General features: G+C 55.2%; 1 protein-coding gene across 1 annotated transcript in view; it reads left to right on the top strand.

Annotated features, from left to right (window-relative positions):
• ATOH8 (atonal homolog 8 (Drosophila)) overlaps positions 1-17630 on the top strand; it is a 31519-nt gene extending 13889 nt beyond the window's left edge. Inside the window, exon 3 of the mRNA XM_012644197.1 lies at positions 17155-17630. Within this exon, the coding sequence (XP_012499651.1) occupies positions 17155-17160 (6 nt within the window). The 3' untranslated portion in view covers positions 17161-17630. The remainder of the gene's footprint in view (positions 1-17154) is intronic.
• Positions 17631-18002: the final 372 nt, after the last annotated feature.

Raw genomic sequence — 18002 nt, 5'->3', positions numbered from 1 at the left:
CCCTCCTAGCAACTCAGTTGCATGTTAACTGAGGTTTAAAGCCTTAGGCCCAGCAACTCTGATGATGGGCATGCCAGGCAGGGCTGCAGGAGGCTGGGGGGAGCAAAGGTTTGGGCCTCCAGGCTCTGGGGACAGTGGGCAGATGTCTGCTGGAATGATGACAGTCATCACCACAGTGATTGATGGCTATTTGAGCCACCCACATGGGGACTGCTCCTCAGAGTCTATGTCCACAGGAGGCTGGGTGACCCTCCTTCAGGACAGCTCCTTGGGAGGTTGAGCCCCCAGTGTCCTCAAGTGTCCTCTGAGGTCCCATGCATTTCTCATGAGCTGCCCTGTCCCTCCAGGCTTGCGTTAAGAATGGGATTTAAAGTGCACTGGGCTCACCCGCTAGACATCCTCTGCCCATCTCAGCCCTTCCTGGCAGGGGAGTTGAGGACCCCAGGCCAGTGAGTCCTCCCTTTCTGGGCCTCACAGGATGTGACTTTGAGGGTTCAGAGCCCCATTTAGAAGCCCCAGTAGTACAGAGGGCTGTGTCAGAGGCCGCCCAGCAGAGAGACAGGCGGGAGGGGTGGAAGGCTCTGGAGAGTTCAGTTCTGACTCGGCTGCAGCTGGAGATAATGCACGTTAAGCACCTGGCGCTGGGCCACGTTTCTGCAGCTCCTGTTTTTAAAGCAGCAACTCCTGGGAGCTTCTGAGGAGGAGGAGGAGGGGGATGAGGAAGAGCAGGAGGAGGCAGAACTGTTCTTCTACACCTGGGCTGGGCGGGCCTCGCCAGACCTGCCGAATAGGAAAGGGCCAATTTTCTACAATCTAGGGCACCTCTGTCCAGCGATTTGAAGCCATTGAGTAGTAATAATAATAACAACAGCAGCAGTGACTAAACTTAACAGCATATTTTGAGTCTTGGTAACAAAGTCCCTGCCCTCAAGTTGCTCACAGGCCCCGGGGTGGGATGGGGAGATAAGAGGAACTCAAGCGCTGACCGAAGGACGGTGAGTGAGGGCCCCAGGGTGGCGTGCCAGCAGCTGCCGTGCCTGTGGGAAGGCTAGGTCTGCATGGCCCGGAGGTTTACTCCTAGCCCCGGGGGTGATCCCGAGCCAGAGGCAGCATTTAGGCTGGGCGCCGCTTGGTCAGAGCTGTGTCTTCCCTCTTTCCCCTGCTGCTTTCTGGGAGGGAAGGCAGGTCGAGGGTGGTCTGGCTCCTCTTCGGAAGAACGTCTTGGGTGCAGACTTCTGTAGCTTCAGTGCCAGGGACAAGATGACTTGGCACATAGGTTTTGGGTTGGGTAAGAGGGGTTGCTGTGAGCCAAGGGTGTCAAAGGGGGCCCCTTACTGTCTGGATGGCTGAGCCCAGGCCTCCAACAGGACCTGTGGGCGCCTGCCCCTTCTGTGGAATGTTCCCGGAGCCTGGTGTGTGGGGCAGAGTCCCGAGAGCCCCAGCCTACCCGGATTCAGCCCCTCCTGTGGCCCCACCAAGAGCCCGTGTCCTGGCTTTGTCCCCACTGGGGCCTGGATCTCCACTGTGAGGGGGCAGCTGACATAAGTGGTTTCTAAGGTCCTTGCCAGCCTCACCTCAGTCCGTCTTTCTGCCTCGATGACTGTCCCTGTGTTACCTCCTTCTGCCCATCATGGCATTTCACACAGATCTGAAAGTCGCCCCTGGAGGCTACCAGGGCCCCAGTGCGGAATGTGCAGAGGGTGTGGCTTGTGTGCCAGGGACTCCTGTCACCAGCCCCAGAGGTGGAGCCCAGTGTTGTTCTCTCAGCCTGAGGGATTGCCCGAGGTCATCTAGCCAGTAAGAGAGGTGAGCCTGGCTCCTGCCACTTCCCCGTCCTGCCTCCCACGTGGGGTGGGGTGGGCGGGGGTGGTTCTCATTTCCAAATCCTCTGGACCAAGTTACTGAGTTAAATGCCATCTGCTTTCGGAGCCCACAGAGTCCATCTATGCTGGGAAAAAGGGAGGTGGGTGGGAAACCACCATCAAATTCCCCTCCAGTCATAAAAATGGATGCAATTTATTTTTTCTGGCATTCCAATTACATAGACGTTTGTCGCCAGCTGTTTGTTCTAACACAGGGTGTTCTCTCAGCTGCCGTTTCTCTTCTCCTGTTTGACACCGTTGGGCCACAAGTCTGGCAGGGCCTGGGCTGGAGGGGTCATTGGCCAGGGAAACTCCCAGGTGAGCTGAGCTGGCTTTCCCAAACGCTTCGAGGTTGCCTGGGTGGTCCCAAGGCAGGGTAGGGGTTGGGTGCTGCTTTCTCTCTCCTTTCACCCCTCTTTGCCTGCTCCTCCTCCTCTCTCATTTTTTAGACTGCTTCCTTCCCCCAACGTACACTCACAGATCCCCACCTTTCTCCCCAACATGCTGGGTACGAATGAAAAATCGGGGTCTCGGACATCGAGAGAAAGAACCAACCACTTGTGCTCAGAAAGTCTCAGACACGTGGGAAGCCCCCGTGCTGCTCTGAGTGACCACTCTTGGGAGTGCAGAGAACCCTCCTGGAGCACATCCTTGAGCCAGGACTCCCCCCTGGAAACCGCTGCAGAGTCTCAGTGGCCCTCGGGATGCTGGAGAAGGGGTGTCTGTGTAGGAGGGGGTAACCCCAGAGAACCCTGCAGTTCTTTTCAATTCTCTGTGGTTCTGTCACTTAAGGTACATGGTAGTACATTGGGGAGGCCTCGGCAAAACCGTGAGGTGGGCCAAGTGTAGAGTTTTGGGGTGAGAGACCTGGGTTTGAGTCCTGGCACTGTCACTTCTTGCTGTGTAACCTTGGACATGTTACTTGACGTCCCGAATCCCCAGTGCTCTCATCTGTAAAGTGAGAGCACACATACCTTCCTTGCCGCCTTGCTGAAGGGATTAAACAAGATCCCGTATGAGAAAGGGCTGGCGTTTTCTCAGTGAGTGCCAGAAAGGAAATCTCGTGAATTTACAGCTACAAGGTAATAACTTAATTGGAACCCCAGGAAGAAACACCTCAGGAGAGGGCAGCGCCCAGGGTGGATGAATGACTGACCAGCCACAACGCAGATGGGGACCAACAGTTCTCTAGAGCCTCAGCCCGAACCCCTGGTCCTGCGCCTGTAAAGTGAGGCCACACCGGAAATCCTTGGATTTCAAAGTGCGTGGATTCGTACCCAGAACGTGTGTAACGTTTGGTTGTACAATCGCACTCATCAGCAGACCACCACCAGCAGTCACACCCACCGTGTGCCAGGCACATCACTCTCTGCCCCTCACCATGCAAACCCCTTGGTGCATAGCGGGAACGCTGAGGCCGAGAGAAGGGCAGTCACTTGCCCGGGGCCACGTGACTAGGAAGCGGTGGAGCTTAGATTCAAGCCGTTTTGTCGCTTTGTTTCCAAGCTCTGAGCTCTTTGACTCCTGAGGCCTGCCTGCCACGGTGGCCCGCGCCTGGGAGGCCCCCAGCAAGTGCCCAGTGTGGTGCTGCGGTGCCTTGCCCAGAGCGACAGCTCTTATATAAGCAGCTGGGCTGCAGCTCGTGGAGACTCCATTTAGCTGCGGGGAGCCAATAGCCCGCTGGTGGTGGCGCTGGTGGTGGTGAGGGGTGGGGTGGGCTGGGGGTGTCATCGGCTCTAAGCACCCCCCGCGCTGCAAGGCCTGACACCGGGTTAAGTCGCCTGGCGGCCTCTGGCTGCAGCTGGGAGCGCGCCTGGTTCCCATTCGGGCGCTGTGGTTTTGATTAGCTGTTCTGCGAGGCGGGCCTGCTGGTGAGTCCATGGGAGCTCCGCTGGAACAGAGGGTCCCCCGCCCAACTGCCGCGGCCCCCCCTCCTGGCAGCCCCAGACTCCAGATGTTCCGAGCGCTCGCTGGGAAGGCCTGCTGGCGCCACGGAGGGCAGAGGGCAGGGAAAGCACGCGAGCTGGAAGCCCAAGCACTCAGTCACCGCAGGCCTTGGCAGCCCGCCCGGCCCGCTGCTGGCACATTCCCCAGCTCTCCCCTGGCCATCTGTTCCCAAAAAACCCTTTCAGAGCCTCATCATCACTCAGGATACAACAGCGTGAGCAGCTGGTTTGGAGGCGGCAGGGAAAACCATGCAAAAGGTTCTTTGTGAGAGAGGAAACTCGCTTATGAATAACAGGGCTGGACGCCGTAAAAGTTGGCGGCTGGAATTCTTGTTTCTCAGGCGCCGCTGTTTTCTCTTGACTTTTTATCTCTGGTTTTCATTCCCCCCCCGGCCCCCATTTTTGTTTAATGTTGTTTCTTCCTCTTCTCACACCAGTTGTGACTTTTCTTCTTCCTCCAAGGAGCCTGAAGTCCACCTCAGTAGTTCTGGACGCTGCTGAACTTTCTTTTCTCTCTAAAAGGTGTTAACACTGGGGATGGTTGGAAGTGACTTTTCCTAAGACCTCGCTGGAGGGGACAGGCAAGCAAGAAGGTGCCTGGGAGGGCACATCAGTGTCGAGGTTCTAAACAGGCAGTGCTGCAGCAGTCATTCTGCCTGTCACCCTGAATGCACCCTGAGTGTGCAGATGCCAACAATGTCCACCCAGGGGCAGGGAGACCAGGGAGCATGCAGAGACCCCCACCAGCTCATCAGAGAGCAACACAGAGATGCTTTGGGAGGACAGTCGCATTCATAAATACCCCAGCGCCTGGGCCCCGCAGCTGATTGCAGCATGACATGAAGCCTTTTTTAAGCACTGCCTGCTGCCGCCGCCAAAGGCTTCTGGGAGATGTCAGCCTGGAATCTGGGCACCTTCTGGGAGAAGTCACCGGATGGCCTGTCTAGGGGCCGTGGGGTCCTGGGGCAGGGCTGGCAGCTGGGAGACCAGCCCTGGGGAGGAAAGGAGAGAAGGGCAAGGCCTGGCCACCCTCCTCACACCCCTCTGGACCCCAAGGGAGGAGCTGAGTCAGGCCTGGGGCTGCCGGTGTCAGGCGGTGGTGATGTGACAGGGGGACACAGGAGAAGGGGACTGAGGATTTTCTTTTTCCTTTCTCAATTTCCTTCACCCGTTTTCCCATCAGACCCAGAAGCCCTGGCAGCCCCTCACCCCAGCAGTGGAAAAAGCCCATCATTGCCGCTGCTGTGGGTGGCCAGCCTTTCACAAGCCTCAGATTTGGGGCTTTGGAGGGTGTTTTGCATTTCGTCTGCACTTTATTCAGCCCCTTGTGCCTCATTCCTCTCCTCCTCCTCTCTGCCTTCATCCCAGTCCCAGTTGGAGAGATGGCAGCTCTGGCAGGACCAAATATTTATGTTTATGGCAATTTCAGGGCCATTAATCTCTCTATCTGAAGGGCTCCGTGTGGGCCCACGGGAGCCTCCCTCCCGCCATGGCCTCTGCGGGCAGGTGTCTCGTCTGGACTTTTGAGCTGGTCTCAGCTCTGCCCTTAGGAGCTTGGGGGGCTGGGTGCCCAAGTATCTTAACCTTGAGGAGCCTGCTTAGCTATCTCCTGCGTCTGTTCAGGGATCAGTGGCATAAAGGATGTGAAATCATTTTGTGAGCTCTGCTCTCCCTCCCATGTCTCCTGCCTGAGAAGCTGGTCTTGAGGAGGCCGCAGGGAAGGAGGAGCTCCTGGGGAAAGAGGAGGGGCTGCTGCCTCCAGGCCGCTGGGGATGGTGTGGAGTCAGCCTAGTGACCAGAAATTGCTTTTGAGCCCTGAGGTTTCCAGAGGACGAGGAAAGGGGAGGACTGGGCTGCCCTGCCCACTGCACAGGCTTGAGCTCTGCATCTGGCACAGTGGAAGGCCTAGGACAGAGGGTGTCAGCAGGCCCTGGCTCCCCACCTGTCCTCGAGCAGGTCGTCCCATTTCTGCCTACCCTGGAAGACCAGAAACCCCTACCATCCTCGCAGTCCCAGGATAAATATTTCTAGAGGGCAAGGTTGGGAGCCATTTCCTCCTGTAAGACCTTCCTGCCTTCTGCCCAGAATTCACAGCCACCTGGGCTTGTCACACTGCCCAGCTGCCCAGGCCCATCAGTGCCACCAGAGCCCCTCCCAGCAGCTCTGCCGAAAGCCAGTCAGACAGCTTCACTCCATCCCCTGCTCAGGACCCCTCGGGAGCTCTCCACGGGTCAAGGGATGAGGTCAGACTCAACAGGACACCTGATGGCCCCCCCAAGTGACCTGGCCTGAGCTGGTCACTGCCTATGTCCCAATTTACACCCCAGCAGTACAGAACTCTGCCCAAAGGGGCTATTTTTGGCCTCTGTGCTCATGCCGTCCCTTCTGCCTGGAATGCCCTTCTCCCCTTTCTGTTTGGCTAACTCCTGCTCATTCTGGAAGGCTCTGCTCCCCTGGAAGGCCTCCCTGACCCCTACCTACCTCAGCTTCCTCCTCAGGGCCCCTTAGCACAGCCACCACCCTGCCCGTACCATAGGGACGCGTATGGTCTAATTCAGGAGAGCATTGTATGACATACTAAAGCAATGATGTAAAATGTTACAGGATGCGATACTCTATTATGTGATACATTAGATTTCATTTCATGTCCTTACATTGTATTTTTAGGCGGTATTTATATGATGTGACATTCCATTCCATTACGCTATGCTACATGATGTCGGTTTAGTGCCTGTGTCTCCAGCTAGACTGTGAGTCCCTTCGTCTTTGTGTCCCATCTCCTGGCATGTAGTAGGTCCTGAAATAATGACATATGATTCCTTCCACTAAAATCCACACAGCTAGGGCATATATTCCTGTGCTGAAGGCAAGGCCTCTGGGAGCGGTTAACCCCAGTTAACCCCTTTAGGACACAGCCAGGGACATGCCCCTGGGCACCCCCAGCACTGTCAGGCCGGCACCCTTGTTCCCTTGAATCGGCAAGGAAAGCTTTGAGTTTCAAATAACAGAAACCCTTCAGGCAGCAGATTGAACTGACAGGGGCTCGAGTTTCTCATAGTTCGGAAATCTGAAAAGTGGCCGCGGCTCCCTGGCTCTGACTCCAGGCTTCTTTTGGTCTTCGCCTTGTGGCTACACAGTGGCTGCCACAGCACCAAGCCCTTCACCCTCAAGCTACATCCGGAGTCGGGACAGGGGCCTGCTGGGAAGAGTGTTTCTTCTCACCAGGGCAGTCGGTTATGCCCAGACAACCCCTGCCTTCCCTGAAAGAAGGGGTCCTCCTCTTGAACCTGAGAAAAACGTCAAGTCTGTCAGCCGAGAGGTCAGCAGAGTAAATAGCTGTGTGGCTCACACCTGGAGGGTTGACCCTGATTTGTGACAAGGTGGTTTTCTTTCCAGTGAGGCTAACCAGGATCATAACCTTAACCACAGTGTCAGAGCCCCACTTCCCTGAGCTCACCAGCATGCACCACAGCCCTGCAAAGTGGGTGCTGCTAGCCCCATTTTCAGTTGATGGTACTAAGGTTTACAGACCCTAAGTGACCAGGCCAGGCCACGGTAACCTCTTACCTGTGCACACTTACAGTTTGCAGAGCCGTCTCATGCCCATTGTTTTCTCGAATCCTACACCACCCTCCTGGGGTCCACATTATTAACCACTGGAGCAAGATGAGGTGAAGCTGCCCAGGGTCACATAGCTGGGCAGGGCCTAGGTTGTCTCATCCAACCCACTGCGGCCAGTGCCTCCAAACCCAGGTCACCTCTGTCTCCTGTCCTTTGCTCTCTCAGGGCGAGGGTGTGAGCTGCAGGGGCAGTCTGTTGGCATCGGGCATGGGGCCTGGGGCTGGAGACACAGATCTGAGTCTCAGCCCGGCTCCTCGGCTCCTCGTGAGCTCTGTAACCTCAGGCATTTGGCCCCAAACAAGCTTCACTTTCCTCATAAACTATGGAAAAAAAACATGGATAAAACTCCGTGGGTGAGGAGCCTTCAAGGAAACGATGGCTGTGAAAGGTTTTGGCAGCTGGAGGCACTGCATGGTCAGAGAGCGTTACTGGAGGATGCTGCTGGTCCCTCAAGGAGGTGGGCAGAGGGACCCCCGGCACCCTCTCCTCTCCTAGGGACTTAGAGAGCAGACGCCAGGCTGGGCCGCCTACTGAAGACTCAACTGTGTGGCCAGGCAGAGGGTGCCAGGTCTGTCCCTCTGCCGCCTACTGTGTGTGCATGTGTGTGTGCACAGGTGTGCTGGCGTGTCCACGGGCACCATCTGTCAGGATCGGGTGGAGGGCCTCTGCGTGGTGGGCCAGTTTCCCTCCTGCACACTGGAAGGCTGGTGGTCTTCAAGGGCTTCAAAGCTGTTCCTCGGGGGTCAGGAGCTCTTGGAGGTGGCCCCTGCGTGGCAGGGCAGGGCAGAGCCGGACAGCCGCAGGGAGTGAGCTGCCCAGAGCCCAGGCTGAATCTGAATAGCGGCAGCAGTGCATTGCTGGGAGTCGCCTCTCCACAGCAGCCACGCTACCTGCCTTGCTGCCCCGTCACCACACACGTGCTCAGTCTTTTGGGGGACAGGAATAGAAAAAGATGAAGAAAACACGAAGGGCCCTGGACATTTATTTAAGAATAAATAGTTGTGAGGGTTTACTCCGTGTCAGGCACTGTTCTAGGTGCTGGGGTCACTTTGGAACTTTGGAGAAGAAAACGGACAAAGCCTCCACCCTTTGAAACTCAGAGTTAAATGGCACAAAGCCATGCGTAAAAATTCAGAGAAGGATCCTCTGGGATGCTTCTTCGGAGCCCACTACACTTGGTGTGTGTATAGTTCTTGTAAGCTCGACGCTCAGGTGTCTCAGATCAGAACTGCTGAACAGCAACGACCTGTGGAGGCCAGCAGGGGTCGGGGGCCAGGTCCTGGGGCAGGAACAGGGACAGCTCCCAGAGTCACAGCCAGCAAAACACAGTCGAGAGCAAAGCCACAGGCTCAGAAGAGCCGAGAAGCTGGGGCCACTTAGTGTCAGGACAGAGGGCCCCCCAAGCTCAGGAACCCTGGAGTTGTATGTAGACTGATGTTCATGGGCTTGACCTTTTGTTGTCAAGAGGAAGCTAAAGTACATCCAGTAACGTCCAACTGAGAATGCAGGGAAGTGCATCAATTATTGGGACAGGGCCTGTCCAAGCTGTTTTGGCACAGAAAACACGAGGCTTCCTTTCTCTCGGGAAGCTCACTTCTATGGAAGGCTTGTTCTCCTAGGACGGCGGCGCTAGGAGGGCTGGCCTTCTTGTCTGTGTTGTTTACTGCGGGGTCCCCAGAGGCTCTGGTGGAGTCTGGCGCAGTGTAAACACTCGGAACATTTGCTGGGTGTGTGGAGGAATGGAAGCACGAGGGAGCGAGGTGTTTCCAGTCATCTTCCACAAATGTCTAATGGGCAGCTCCTCTGTGCCATGTGAGGGAGGCCCTGGCGATCTGGAGACACAGTTCCTGCCTCCAGTTGCTGATGCGGAAGTGGGGGTCTGAGGACACACAGCACGCACATGTATGCTTTGACACGTGGCTGCCAAGCACTGAGTGCTTGGCTCTGTGGTTGCGTTTTTTAATCTTCCTGACAAGCTCATGTAGTAGATACTATTATTACCATTTTATAGGTAAAGAAACTGAGGCCCAGAAACGTTAAGCTCAGGGTCACCCACCTGGCAGACTGGGGAAGTCAGTATTCAAACGGAGGCCGTCTGATGCCATAGCAGGCACATTTAACCGCCGTGCCGTGTTGCCTGCCAGTGGGCGTGCATGTGCACACACGTGTGTGGGTATGTGTGTGTGTGGTGGTGAGTAAAGAGCCACCTGATCAGAGATGTCCCCACTCCCACCCGGATCCCGAGGTGGCTCCAGAGTATAGCTAGGGGAGGGGTTTAGGGATGATGGAAGAGACTAGGGGAGGTGTTTTCTCATCTTAAAACTGCATCTTCATGGAATGCACACTATTTTTTGCGGAAATCATTGGATTATTTGGGCTGCTCAAGGGCTTATGGCCTCTCCCAGCCACCCTATTGGTGCCCCCACTGGTCCTGAAATAGCCACAGCTAGGCTCCCTCCTGGGAGTCTCCCAGAGACACGGTGGTCTTTCCAAGGGCTCACTGGCTAGCACTTTGGTATGACTTGGCTTGTCTGGTTGGAGCCTGTCACCCCCTGCTGTCACTTTGCAGTGAGGACCGCAGAGGGGAGGCACTGAGTGGTCCCACTGCACTGGGGTGAGGGGGTGGGGATGTCTGTGTGAAAGTCATGAGTCAGGCCCACTGGGCAGGTCTGCCTAGCTGGGCCACCCGTCTCCCAGCTGTCTGCCCCTCTGGCCTGGGCGCCTCCTCTGGCTGTGGGGAAGGCCTTGGAGCTTTGAGCTGCTGGGGTCTGGAGGAGCAGCGTGTAGTGGGGTGGCAGGACAGCATCACAGGACGGAAGCAGATGGGAAGCCACAGCAGCTGCCTGCAGGCCTCGCCCGGGCCAGCTCGACTCTCGCACTGCCTGTGCGGAGGGTGGGTGGGGGGTGGGGGTCAGAACAACAGATAGACTGATGGACGTGGGGAGACAAACAAAGAAGAGGCCAAGTAGGAGTTGGCACAGAGTCACACAGGCAGAGCACAGAGAAACAGCTCGGCAGCCAGGGAGAGTGGCCTGCATCCCAAGAAGGCGTCAGCATGGGGTGGCTGTCCCCTGCAGGCCGAGTGGGCCTTGACAGCTCTGGCCCTGGCTCTGGGGGTGCCAGGTCTCTCGGTGCCAGCCACCTTCCCTTCGGCTCCAAGAGTTGAAGGCCAAGATTTTCTTAGAACCAAGGAGGTGGCAGCTGGGTGGATGGCTTGTGGATCTACTGGTTCCGTCTGCTGCTGAAGAAACCGAGGTCTCTAGGGGTCAAGGGGTCTGCCTTGCTCTGCTGCATCCTAGCAACGTGGCCCAGGGCAAGTGAAGCAACCACTCAGGCCTCCATTTCCTCATCTGCAAAACGGAAGCAGCGATAGGCACCTCCCAGGGACTGCGTAGGACGGTGCATGCAAAGGAGCATCGCGAGGTGCTGGACATGTGGCTGCCCTCGGTGAATGGCGGCACTGAGCGCCGATGCCCTCTCTTCTGTTCCCAGGCCCTGGGAGGACAGGGGTGCTCGTGGAGGAGGCCTTTGGTGCGGGCCAGGGGCCACGGTAGTCACACTGACAATAATTCATGGCACAAAGGGACATAGGGAGAGTTGGGTAAAGTGCTTCGGGAGCTCAGAGGAGGCACTCGTTTGCCCCAGCTTGTGGTGGGGTAGGACTGGTGGGATAATCAGCTGGACTTGAGCAGATTCTCATTATCCTGGACTGGGAAGGCAGCAGGAACACAACTGACAGCCCCGTGCCCTCCTGGAGCTTCCATTCTAGTGGTGGGACAAGCTCCAAGCAGGTTCTACCACAGTGTGGGTCCATGGGGGCTGCTCAGCAAATGCTTGCCTAGGGTGCCTGGGCCCCAGCTCCACCTCTAGCACCTTAGCACAGCCTGGGGCCCCCAGGCTACTTGCTCTTATCCTGCACATCATCTGATGTGGCAGGGATGTCATGCACTTCATTGGCTGACTCTGCGATTTGAACACATCCACTGGCTTCAGTGAATGAGGGGTTTGACCACTGGCCCCAACTGTGCTCCCTGTCTGCAGGGCTGCTGTCACTGGCTGGGAGCCCATGGCAATGCCCTCCTCTCCGGTGAGCAACCTTGAGGAATACAGAAAGGACTGGGCAGAAGCGACAGCTCCAATGGGCCACAGCGGTTCCCAGCTTTTCCCCAGGGCCAGACTGCAAGCTGCACCAGGGCAGGGCCTCGGACCCCAGTGCCCAGCACAGAGCTGGCACCTAGTAGGAACTAATAAGTCATTATTGAATAAATGAACTTTTCTCCCACTTCATGGGCCCCAGGAAGACTCTCCTGGCTCACTGAAGGCTCTGGCCATAACTTTCAAACTCTTAGACGCCCGGGACCTCTGAGGGCCCTCCCAGCCTGGACACAGCGTAATGATGGTTGATTCACGCCATGCTCCCACGCCTGGTGAGTAGCAGCCAACTCCAACTGCTCATAAATTTCCTGCCTGTCACCCGTGGCGCCCAGGCCAGGCGGGCGGGAGACGCTGAGGGTGGACCGGTCCATACCTGCTTCCAGTTCCCTGGGAAGTTTGGAGGCCAGAAGCCCAGGCCTGTGCCTGTGCCCAGAATAACCCCTGCAAAGCCTGGCCCTCGGAGAAGATGTGAAAACACATCTGTCAAATGCCAGGGCGTACGGGCTTGAATGTTAAAGAAAACACAAACACCAGCTTAGGATGTTTGTACAACGTAATTCCACTTTCATAAAATGTTGTATATGTACATCTATGCACAGGAATGGCAAACGGAACAGTAGTCACCCAAGTGTTACCAGTGGTTTTCTCTTGGAGAGATTGGGGTGACTGAAATTTTTTTCTTCTGTTCACCCTTCTGTATTTTCTAATTTTTTCATAATTTACATACTATGTAATTAAAATTTTAACAGCTTTATTAAAATATAGTTCAAAAGCATATAACTCCATGGTTTTTATTATGTTTAGTATATTCACAGATGAGTGCAACCATACCTGCAGTCAATTGTAGAACATTTTCATTACCCCTAAAAGAAACCTATAGCTTTAGCTGAAGTCCGATCCCCAGCCCTAGGCAACCACTAATCTTTCTGTCTCTGTAGATTTCCCTGTTCAGGACATTTCATGTGAATGGAATGGTGTAACACGTGGCTTGTTGTCGCTGGGCTGCCTTTCAGTTAGCCTGATGTTTGCAATGCTCTTCCATAGTGTCGGATGTATCAGTGTTTCATTCCTTCTTATGGCCAAATACTGTTCCATTGCGTGTATATGTCACATTTTGTTCATCCATTTGTCAGTTGATAGACACTAGCTATGTAATTTTTAAAATTGTGTTTATTTTTTAAAAAGAATCAGTTGAAAGCAAATTGGTCAAGATGACGGTTGCTTCAAAGTGACTATTTCTGGTTATTTGTTTTGAGACTTTCCAGCCCGCGATGCCATGTTACGTATCAAACACTAGTTAGTGAAATAGCGAAACCGAGGACCCCACTGCCCTTTTCAAGAACTCAAGCCAGCGCCTTCAGAGGCTTCCCCGTGTGCCAGGCCTTGCTGCGGCTGCGGCTTGATTGTCCCATTGATTCTTTGCAGCCGACCTAGAAGGTGGATGCTACAACTGTGCTCATTTTAAAGATGAGGAAACTGAGGTTTGGGGAGGTTAACCGGCCTGCCCAGAGCCCCACATTTGGCTTTGGGGCCAAGATGAACCCCAGTATGAGTCAAGAGCAGCATTCAGAGCCAAACATGCAACCCCTTCTAGCCCACATATTGGTGTACTTAAACGTGAAAGGCAAAATAATGCTTAATAGTGTGGTTTTTGGAAAATATTTCTCCCATGACCTGTCTGCTTTTCTTTCATACTTTAGTTTTAAAATAACATTTGAAATCTGACTGCTCTGTTTAGGACAGACCAATTAAAAAAAAAAACTGTCAGGATTTCAATCCCGTTGGATGTTTTTTTCTACGTGTAGAGGGCTGTATCCAAATTGATTAAATACATAAAAATGCATAATTTGAAAATAGTGGAAAGTGGTTAAGTAGGTAAAGTAGGCATCATAGACTGACAATATATTTAAAAAGTAAAATAACTTAGAAGGCAGATAAAATCATCTTTTCAATTCCCCCAAAGTGGTAAAATTACCCTGTGGTATACAGTAGTGATCACGACGGGAAAAGATTGTGCTTAAAGCCAGAGACAAGCTTGGTATGCAGAGGAGGTATAGTTAGAAATAAAAAAACTGGAAATGAACAAAAGCAAAAAAGATCCAAAATTGTTCCAGGGTTCATAACAATTATCAAAGATTCCCCTAAAGTATAGATAGACACATTTACAAAAATGTTCCAATGTTACATTTGAAATAGGAAAAATATTCCATGGTACATAAAAGCTATGCTAAATAAAATGCCTGTGACTGGAGGTAGTTATCCACCGGTTCAACAAGTGTTTATTGAGATGCTACTGTGGGCTAGGCGCTGCTCTAGGCGCCAGGGCTACAGCAGACTGTGTCCGTGCCCTTGTGGAGCCGGCATTCCCACCATAGCAAGTGAACAGATGAAAAGATGACTTCTGATTGTGACAGACCTAACCACTTTGCCACACTGACCAAATCACCTCAGTTTGACTCAGCATGTGGGACCAGCTGAGAGGAACCAACAAGGTCTCATCTAGTCCTTCTCAAAGTTTGTTTTAGCAGCGGAACCTGTTGTTTAAAGGACATCTTCTGTGGCAGAGGGGGCTCTGAGGACAGTGAGCCAAGGGAGTAAGCCGTGCCCAGAGCCTCGGCCTGCAGCAGACACACACAAAACCCACGAAAGGCCAGAGCTGGAGGGGTGCAATCTCCTTGCACTGTGCTCCTCACACAGGATGCACACAGGACGTTGCCAGGTGTTACGTGAGAGGGGCTCTGTGGTGTGGCGTCACAGTGGGGAGCACTTGCTCTTCCCCGTGTTCGCGATTATGCACCCCTATCCTCCCTAACATAGTCCCTGGTGAAGGGGTGTCATCAGCACGTTTGTCTCCCATCCCTCCACCACAGCTGATTGGTCTGGGGGAAGAAGCCTGGCCTGGGCGGGACCAGTTGGCTTCCTCCACTGGGCCTTCGGGGCTGGCATGCTGGGAGCGGGGCCAGTGGTAGTCAGGCGGGAAAGAAGCGGCTACCTGCCAGTGGCCAAGTGCTGGCACCTAGAGGGTAGGGCATGGGCCCTGCTGAACCCTTTTCTGCCTTCCCTGAGACCCTCTCCCTGGCCTTTGTGAAGTGCTCTTTTGTAGCTTCAATAAGCTTCCCTTTGCTGGAGGGTGGAAGTGAATTTCTGCTCCTCACAATGCAGTCGCAATTACATGGTCAAATCAGTTGGAAAATTGGGTAAATAAAGCCACAGGGATTTTTTCATTTCAGGACTTTTCAGAGCCCTTAATATGCTAATATACATAGTGACTTTCCAAGATAAAGCCAAGGTCTGTGGTGTTCCCCAAACTCATGGGATACCCCACCTGGCTGGTGCTCAGCAGAACACCCTTTGGGGAGTGCTAATCTACTTACGCCCCCCTCACTGTACACATGAGGGAATTAAAGCACAGAGGGGGAGAATGAGTTACCCAAGGTCACACAGCTGCTTGATTGCAGAGAAGTCCTGGCGCCTAAGGCCTCCCAGTGTTCTCCCTACCACATTCTGATGGGCATTCGACTTCCTTGCACGGAGGATGTGCGTGCTGGGATTCCGAGGCCGAGGTGGGTGGTAGGAATGCAGGTCCGGCGTAGACACCAGGAATAGGGTGGGGTCAAGAATTGGAGGTCAGGCCTCAGTGAGAGAAACCCCTGTCTCCCTTAATCTTGGGTGATGGCAGTGGCTTCAGCAGCGTCTGAGAACCAGCAGAGGGCTTGGGGCTGGGCCCAGCTGCCTGGCCACCTCTATGGCATGGCCAGTAGCACGGCTCCAGCCACCTAGCCTTCCATGCCTTCTCCAGACCACAGGAAGGCAGAACAAGAAAGGCACTCAGGGCCCAGTCCGTGGCAGGGCCCGCCCCGGCGGCCAGCACCAGGATGACGCGGGCTGTAAATCACCGCGTGGACCACAGACCCAGTGCCATCCCCACGGGTTTCCTTTCCGCTTCTTAATCCTCCTCCTCAGACTGGGTAACAAAAAGCAGATTCCTGCTGGGGCCAGCCGTGCACAGTGGGCTGGGAGAATGTGAGCCTGGGGTTCACCACATCAAGATGCTCCCGCCTTCACTTTTCCTTTTTTCCCTTCTCAGCCACTATTAGCTGGAGAGCCCTCCCTCCCCCTGGCCCGGCTCCCTCACCCTCCTCCTCCGACCCCACTTCCAGCCTCCCCCAGCCTTGCGTCTTGGCTGGCTGCCCCAGGCCTGCGCGGCTCACCGGGGCCTGTGGTTAGCAGCCCTCCGGCGGCGTGGTTTGGCTCAGGCCCGGCTCCCCAGCCTCCGTCTCAGCAAGAACAGCCTCCGTGTGGCGGAACAACACTGCCGATCTGGATTCAAATCCTGGGGCTGGCGACCTCTAGCTCGTCCTTCTCTGAGCCCGCGATGGCTCACCCTTGCGATGGGTGTGAGAGCGCTCCCTGGCATGTCGGAGGTGCCTGACAGATGCTTTGCTTTGAAAATAGCTGCTTAGCTGTTGGTTGAGGGTTGCTGCATGAATTGGAAGAAAAGGAGTTGGAGCTGCTGTACCAGGTTAAGGGACTGTTGTCATTCTTTTTCATCTTCTGGGTGGACCTGGAGCCCTCACAGAACCTTCCCACTGGCTGTGACCTCCCCAGAGGGCTAAAGCAGCCCTCATCTCCTGCCCAGTCAGTTTTCTCAAGAGCAACATCAAGTTCTGCTGCTGGAGTGAAGATTCCGCAGGTCAGGGCTGCGAGGAACTTGAAAAAGGTCTAACCTAGCAGTGTCCACACTGTGCTCCTTAGCACAGTGGGCTCTCGAGTCTTAGAGTCTCCTTAGAGTCTCAGAGATGTCCCGAGCTCTTTGTTGGAGGAATGCAGTAGGACTCTGGGTCTCCCTCTCTGTGTGTCCCCCCACCCCACTACTCCAAATAGAACCATGTTTATCTGTTTTCTGTGTTAGGTTTCCACAGACTTCGTTCTACTGCTTAAAAGAAAGCTTGAAAATCATTGATCTGCTCTGGCTGGGCCATTTTACAGATGAGGAAGCTGAGGCCCAGAGAAGTTAAGTGACTTGTCTCAGGTCACCCAGCCTGCAGGTGAATGTGCTGTAACTAACATTGGCCTTGTGACTCCTGGTGTAGTGCTCTTGTCTGAACAGCGTAGGGGCCAAGGAACCACAGATGGCCATTCCAGTGGGTGCTGAACAGCCTGCAGAGGAGCCCTGTACCCCAGGGTGGGGACGGGCCTGACTCTGAGATCCCTCAGAGGTGCGACCCTGGAATTGTGGTGTCAGTACCAGGTGTCCCTGAGCTTCCGGAGGCCCTACCCTTTCCCTCAAACGATCAAAAACATCAGGGGCTCTGAAACGCCGAGGTGGGGAGAAAGGGGGCAGTGTGTGCTCTGCAGACAGCCGTCCTGGGTTCGAATCCTGGCCCTGCCGCTTACTGAACCCCTGAAGGTAAAGTCCCCTGCTTGGGCCATACAAGCCCCTCCAGGGCTGCTGCGGGGATTAAGTGAGAGGCTGTGCTGTGGGTGTCGGCACCTGGTACTGGTTGGCCTTCGGAAACAGGAATCAGGATGAATAGGGGCTGCTTCTAACGGCTGGTCATTTCTTTCAGGAGTGACTGCCCATGGGCTAGACCGAAGACGCTGCTGAGGGCCCTTTCCAGCGCGGCCTGAGGAGAAGGTGAGCTCGCCAAGTCCAGCCCGGTCGTCTTCTCCAAGATGCCACCAGGTGCTCAGCCCGCTGCCTCTCAGGGCCAGACAGGAGCACGCCTGCCTCCCTCCGGCCTTCGGCCCTTCCCCTGCCACTCTGAGGTGACTTCGCACTTTGCCCTCTGCCTGGGAACAGGGAGAGCTCAGCCTCCCCCTTGCCAGGGGCCTGAGGCCCACCAACCGGCTGCGGAAATCCATTGCCAAAGATTCAACAGAGACGCTGAACAAAATGGGGTGACGAAACCCAACAGTGAAAGGCCACACTGTCGCTCTGACCTCTGCCCCTCCGGTGGCCCGAGTCCCATCCCAAGCCAAGGACGAGTCAGCTGTTGCACCAGGAACTCATGGAAGGGATGGGCAGACCTCTGGAAGCCCGTGACCCTGAGCCTGCATGCTCTGCACTCGCCATGCACTGGCTGGGTGCGAGATAAGCCTGGACACCGGGAGGGGGAGGCTGGGGGTGCCTGGGGAGGTGGGGGTAGGGCCTGAGGTCCCGGCCCCTCTCTCCCACCCACGAGCTGCCCAGGCACTGGCCTCGATTCTCAGTGTTCTCTGGGCCCAGGCCCTTGGGCCCTGAGACTCACAGGAAGGGAGTAAGGGTGAAAGAAAGAAATATGGCCTCGTCCCCCACCCCAAGGACTTGCCCCGGGGCACTGCCCGAGGGTCTTTGCTCCCCCAGCCGCCACTCCCCCCCAGTGCCCACTCTCGTGGCTGGGCAAACCAGATGGCGCCCGGCTTGGAGGCCAGTATC

Source organism: Propithecus coquereli, unplaced genomic scaffold (assembly GCF_000956105.1).
Source record: "Propithecus coquereli isolate 6110/MARCELLA unplaced genomic scaffold, Pcoq_1.0 Scaffold208, whole genome shotgun sequence".
In the NCBI taxonomy this organism is placed as follows: Eukaryota; Metazoa; Chordata; class Mammalia; order Primates; family Indriidae; genus Propithecus; species Propithecus coquereli.
Note: the sequence above shows the minus strand (reverse complement) of the source record. Positions and strands in the feature narration are given on the sequence as shown.